This window comes from Nicotiana tomentosiformis, chromosome 12, assembly GCF_000390325.3.
Source record: "Nicotiana tomentosiformis chromosome 12, ASM39032v3, whole genome shotgun sequence".
NCBI lineage: Eukaryota > Viridiplantae > Streptophyta > Magnoliopsida > Solanales > Solanaceae > Nicotiana > Nicotiana tomentosiformis.
The window spans coordinates 49331708-49337858 of NC_090823.1; the positions used below are offsets into that span (position 1 = coordinate 49331708).

Here is a 6151-nt window from a genome sequence, read left to right on the forward strand (position 1 = left end):
TCTGGATTTCAGCACAATGCAGTTGGATGAAAATCAGGCTTAAGAGGAGGAGCCGATGGCCATTTTGGATCGGCAGGATCAGAAGCTCATGCAATCATAAATATCAATGACACATCATACTTAGGGTGCTACAAATTGGGGCAAAATTCACAGATGTCGGTGCAGTAAAGGTCACCCAATTTGTATCCTCTTATTGCTTGACCAGATGACGAGGTATTTAATGCGATGGTCACATGCATTTTTTCAGTGTGCCATCGTGATTGCTTATAGAAACAAGAAATAAATCATCAAAACACTCTAACTAGTACATTTACCAGGTAAGTTAATCATTTTTGCTCCTTTCGTTCCATTTTATATGAAGGTAGTTAACTAGATACAAAATATAAGATCTAAAGAGCATATTTGACATGTATGCTAATTATGTTAAAATATCTTATTAAATGAATGGTGGTGAGAGTTCCACATATTTTTTTTTCTCTCTTCATAACAAAGTGATCTTTTATATCACGTGGATAAGTCATTGCATTAAGGTAAAATGGGGATGCTAAGACTAAATAGTTTCAAAATAAGAAAAATATCATTCTTTTCCTGAGAGATTAGAAACTAAAGTGTGTCATATAAAATGGAACGAAGAGACTCAAATCAAATCTACTATGGGCCAGAACTAAAACTCTTGGGTTATACTCAAGCCATTGAAGCCCAAAATTTTGAATGGGCCAAAGTGAAGAAAAAAGTTTGTGGGCCAGCCAAGCCCAATTTAAGCTTGTACCCCTTAGAAAAAACCTACCGTCTAGATTCTTCCCCATTGTTTGTGGAAATAACACAAGTATCGTGTTTGACAAATTCTCTGTGTTGTTTTTGGGGGAAATGAAATTTCAGAAGTTTGGGTGTCTCCCCGCTTCCTGAAAATTTTCACTCTCCTTCCCGCGATTCTCTAATTTTCTTCCCCCCCTCTTTCTATTTACACTCTCTCAGTATAACTTGTATATTTCTTTCCCTAGTCAAAACTTTCGAGGTCCTTTTCGTCCATCGGGTATGCAATATTTTCTAATGCATTATTGTTTATATATGTTTCCTGATTGTGCTTTTGATTTGTATGGGTTTTGAAATTTTGAAGCTTTCGGATTGCTAGTCTCGACTATAATAGTGTTTTTGTATCAATCAATGTTAGTAGTTTTCATTTCAATGTGTGCTCGCTTATTAGGGTTTATTATGTAGTATTAGGTTTAGGGTTTGTTGATATGCGCATTCCGTTTCCCTCAGCATCTTCAAATTGTGTATACTTAGTTGACTCAATATTTGATTTTGACTAAATATATCTTTTTAAGTTATTGCTTCACTTTGTTTCATTTCGGTAACTATGAGCTGCTCTGTTTTAAAGTTATCAAGTTAAAATTGTTCATGTATGATAGCAGCTGGAGAACTTGTGAGTGACAGCAAAAGCAAAACTAAAGCAAAATTTTACATTCCCGATGATATTAGTAACTTTTGGTAGTACTGATCAAATTTTGTTTGATCAGGCAGAGAACATATCTAACTTTGGGCAGTATGTAGGGGTAGCAAATGGGCGGGGCGGGTCAGATATGCGTGGATCGAAAACGGGGTAATGTAAAAACGGATAAATTATCCTACCCGACCCATATTTAATGCGGATAGAAAATGGTTAATTGGCGGATAATATTGATATTCATATTATCCATCGCTTTTGGAATATGATCACTTTTAGGAGAATTCCTAGTCTCCCAAACTTGAGGAACCCTCAATTTGAGTCTTTGCAAATGTAAAAGTTACACATTGGTTATCCATTTTTTTAGTTGATAATATGGATCTAATCCATATTCGATCCATTTTTAAAAAGCTCATTATCCAACCCATTTTTTAGTGAATAATATGAATAAATAACTGTTTTTTAATCCATTTTGCCACCACTAGCACTATGTAACCTTCTTTATTAAGAAAATCAAATCTATATCGGTCTATCGGAGATTTAATAAACTTCCACAAAAAGTTGATTATAAAGGTGAAAGAAGTATTAAACTTCCACAAAAGTTGATTATAAAGGTGAAAGAAAGTATAAAAGTTGATTATAAAGGTGAAAGAAAGTATAAAAGTTGATTATAAAGGTGAAAGAAAGTATTCAACTGCTAGTCAACTCCGAGAGAAACAGATGACAAATGAGTCAGATTACAGTTTGATGCTAAGGTGTCTAGCTCTTTGCTAGCCCCTGAAGTCTCTCTCTCTTTGTTCCTTGTTTTGCCAGTGATTTCCCAAGTCTCCGCTGCTGCTATTTCGATTTACACTTGACTATGGTGCTCAAGATAGTGCTGTGTTGCTACTCCAGTTTACTGTTTATCACTTGGGAAATCTTACCTGTGTTCATGTCCTTTTAAAACTAAACTTTAGTTTATTGAGTTTTCTGTAAAATTCTGATAGTTTATTGCTCTATTGTAAAAGTATCATTCTAGAATCTTCCGATATGGTGTTTAAGTGGTATTCCGTTTTATATTTATAGAATACGTTCTTGGGTGTTAAGCTGGGGGGCTGGAGAATTTATTTTATAGTTATCTGGCATTATAGATTGTTCTTGTAAAATTTCCGATGGCGCTTCATTTTCTACTTGTTTTTTCAATGGTTGCTCTTTCTTGTAGCGCTTAGCTGTATGTCTTAGAGTTTGTTCATTCATTTCTGGAATCAATCATTGTGTGCATATGACTTCATGGGATCAATTGACTTATTTTCAATTCCATGCTATCTTTTTTTTTCTTTTTTCCTTTATTGGGGAAAGAATGAAAATCATCTATATTTTGATGCAGGATTTGATAACATTTGTATACGCTTCATCTCTCTCTGGGTTGTGTTATCAATCACTTTCTTGCTTGGCTGCTCCAACGCTCATAAGTTGTAACTAAGGTGAAGTTCCTTTCTCGTTTTCTCTTTTAGGTGTGTGTGACCTAGAGCTGTTACTACACGATGTAGTAATTTTGTAAAGGCATTTTTTATCTGGGTGCTGTTGCAAAGAAGATAGCAATTTTTCTTCTTAACTGCTGATTAGTGTTGCTTTGCTGCTGAATGGACAGACATTTTCTTTTTCTTTTTGGGACAGGAATGCAGAGTTGAGAATGACAAATATAAGTTGGACACTTGTGTGCCTTACAGGTTAATATATTAGTAATTAGGACTTGTGATGGAGTGCAACAGAGATGAAGCCCTGAGGGCTAAAGAGCTTGCTGAGAAGAAAATGCAGAGTAATGACTTTCTAGGGGCTCAAAAGGTTGCATTGAAAGCTGAGCGGCTTCACCCTCAACTAGAGAACATATCCCAGCTACTTGCTGTTTGCAATGTTCACTGTTCAGCTCAGAGCAGTAAAGTGGGATCAGAAAAGGACTGGTATGGGATCCTCCAAATTGATATGATGGCTGACGAAGTGACCATCAAGAAACAATACCGGAGACTAGCGCTTGTGCTTCATCCTGACAAGAACAAGTTTCCAGGTGCAGAAGCAGCTTTCAAGCTAATTGGGGAAGCAAATATGTTGCTTTCTGACCCAGCGAAAAGGGCTTTGTATGATAGTAAGTACAGGTTTTTATCCAAAGGTACAACAGCAAAGCGACCACCTCATCAGGTTAATCGAAATCCTTCCGCTAGACAAAATGATATTCCTAATGGTGTTAGTACTCAGTTTGGTAATCTGAATAATCATCAACAAACACAACCGACTTCATCAGCTGTGCCACTAACTTTCTGGACGGGATGTCCCTTTTGCAATATTAGGTACCAGTACTACAGGAATTTTGTGAACAAAGCTTTACGCTGCCAGAAATGCTCAAAGCCTTTTATTGCATATGATTTAGGTTCTCAAGGTGCTCCTCTTGGACCTCAATGGAGTCATCCTGGCAGTCAAGATGCGCACCTTAGGTCTAATACGAGCCAGCCTTTTCAGCAGAAAGAGGTTCCCAACCACAGAATGGCAGACGGAGTTGGCTTTACACCTGTCCAAATGGGATCTCAACAGGGCCCTAGCGGTAGAAGAATGGGGTCACAACCAGAGGTCTGCAGAGAAAAGACTGCTCAGGTATTTGAGGATATAAAGGCTAAACAGAGGGACGGAAAGTATGACAAGGAAATGGGTGGTGTGAATGAAGGGGCTGCTATGCCAAAGGTTAATAAAAAAAACAGGAAAAGGGGTAGGAAGCAGACAGTTGAATCAAGTGAGAGCATTGATACTTCAAGCAGCACCGAGTCTGAAACTAAAGACTTTGAGTCTGGTAGCTATCCACCTGCTGGAGAAGGCGGTCGTAGGAGGTCTGCTCGACTACGGCAGAATATCTCCTATAATGAAGGTGCAAGTGATGGCGAGAATGATTTGGCAAGCCCTCTGAAGAAGGTATGGGCTAACCAATCAGGTAGAGATGATGCATCAAAGCAGAAAGAAGTTGTGAGTGATGACGACTTAAAGCATGCCAATCCTACTGGTTTCCATAGTAATTCCAAGGCAAAAGGTACTCAAAATGGAACAACCCCTCCCGAAGTAAACGTGCAAGACAAAAATGCCAACAGTGGGAAAGTTGACAAACAGGCTGTTGGACCTCCATCAAGTAAGGTAGAAAAAGTTGAAGTCGTTGATTCTGATTCAGAACCCGATACAGAAACCTGTGATGATCCTCCAGAGTTATTTGACTGCCCTGATCCAGAGTTTAATGATTTTGATAAACACAGGGAAGAAAGTTGCTTTGCTGTTGACCAAACCTGGGCTTGTTATGATACAGCTGATGGCATGCCAAGATTCTATTGTCTGATCAGGAAGGTACTTTCCCCTAAATTTGAGTTACGGATTACTTGGCTCGAGGCTGATCCAGAAGATCCTTACACTGAGTGGCTAGAGGAAGGCCTGCCTGCTGGTTGTGGGAAATTTAAACGAGGGAATTCTCAAAACACTAACGATCGTCCTACATTCTCTCATCTGGTGCAGTGCGAAAAGGGTAAGAAAGGTGTATTCATTGTATATCCTAGGAAAGGGGAGACATGGGCTCTTTTTAAAGATTGGGATATTGGTTGGAGCTCCGACCCAGAAAACCATAGGAAGTACCAGTATGAAATTGTGGAGGTTCTTTCTGATTTTGTCAAGGATGTTGGTATAAAAGTAAATTACCTGGATAAAGTGGTTGGATTTGTTAGCCTTTTCCAGTCTACCAGCCAAAATAAGGTTGGCTTGTTTTTTGTAAAGCCAAACGAACTTTACAAGTTCTCTCATCGAATCCCATCATTCAGAATGACTGGAACTGAAAAGGAGGGTGTACCTGTGGGATCGTTTGAACTTGATCCTGCTGCTTTACCTCTTAATCCAGATGACATTTGGTACCCTGGGAAAGTGAGTTCAGACAGCACAAGTGCAAAATCTGAATTGGAGAAAGTGACAACACCTAAGAAGTCTGTGGACTGGAAAGAAATAGGTGCTACTGATGGAGAGTCATCTAAGGTTCGAAGATCTCCCAGGGGAATGAATATCTCCATGACTAGAAAATTGTAGACATGACACATTCTTTTCTTCTGCTTTGCAGGCTCAGTGAAGCTTTCATTTGGCTAGATTCGTGGATTCTGTCATCAGTATAACTTTTAGGGATACCAGTAGGATTAAGGGAAGAGTTGGTGCTGGCCTGAACTCTTTTTTGACTTCAGTATATGTTTCCCACAACTCTTATTGCTAATGTATGTCCTTGTGTAGTTTTGCTGAACCAATGGTATCTTCGGAACCTTTTGTGAGACGGATTAAGGATATTGAATTTGAACAAAACTGACATCATGGATTTTACTACTCATCTCTTTCCAGGGAAACAGAACTTGCAAAGTGTTTAGTCCACCTGTGTTCGTGTTAAGAGATATCTGGTGTTTCTATCTGCAATTTTTTTGTTTATTTGTTTTTTTGTGAAGTCATTACTAGAAACATTAATGTGACAATAAGAAATAGGCCCTTGAAAAGAGTAAGTTATTGACTCAAAATCCAGGCAAATCAAAGGTCATTTAAAAGAAGAATTATAGGTTGATTCTGGACCATCTTACATTGGAACATTTAACAAACTGACCAGTGACTCAAGGGCCTGACAGGATCATATATACAGAGACGGCAGACAGTGCTGTCCGCGCACTTGTTTCC

General features: G+C 38.5%; 1 protein-coding gene across 3 annotated transcripts; it reads left to right on the top strand.

Annotated features, from left to right (window-relative positions):
* The first annotated feature begins 800 nt into the window (after positions 1-800).
* On the top strand, positions 801-5816 carry LOC104103724 (uncharacterized). 3 transcript variants are annotated; one of them, XM_009611651.4, is made up of 3 exons: positions 801-1033; positions 2814-2910; positions 3078-5816. In XM_009611651.4, exon 3 carries the CDS (start codon positions 3185-3187, stop codon positions 5525-5527), a length of 2343 nt encoding a protein of 780 aa, XP_009609946.1. In that variant the 5' UTR covers positions 801-1033; positions 2814-2910; positions 3078-3184; the 3' UTR covers positions 5528-5816. The 3 variants fall into 3 exon arrangements, with proteins under 3 accessions (XP_009609946.1, XP_009609945.1, XP_009609948.1); XM_009611650.4 differs by having other exon boundaries at positions 3104-5816; XM_009611653.4 differs by having other exon boundaries at positions 3157-5816.
* Positions 5817-6151: the final 335 nt, after the last annotated feature.

Bases quoted from the DNA above. Each gene is read 5' to 3' on its own strand.
- LOC104103724 (XM_009611651.4), top strand. From the start codon at position 3,185: ATGGAGTGCAACAGAGATGAAGCCCTGAGGGCTAAAGAGCTTGCTGAG.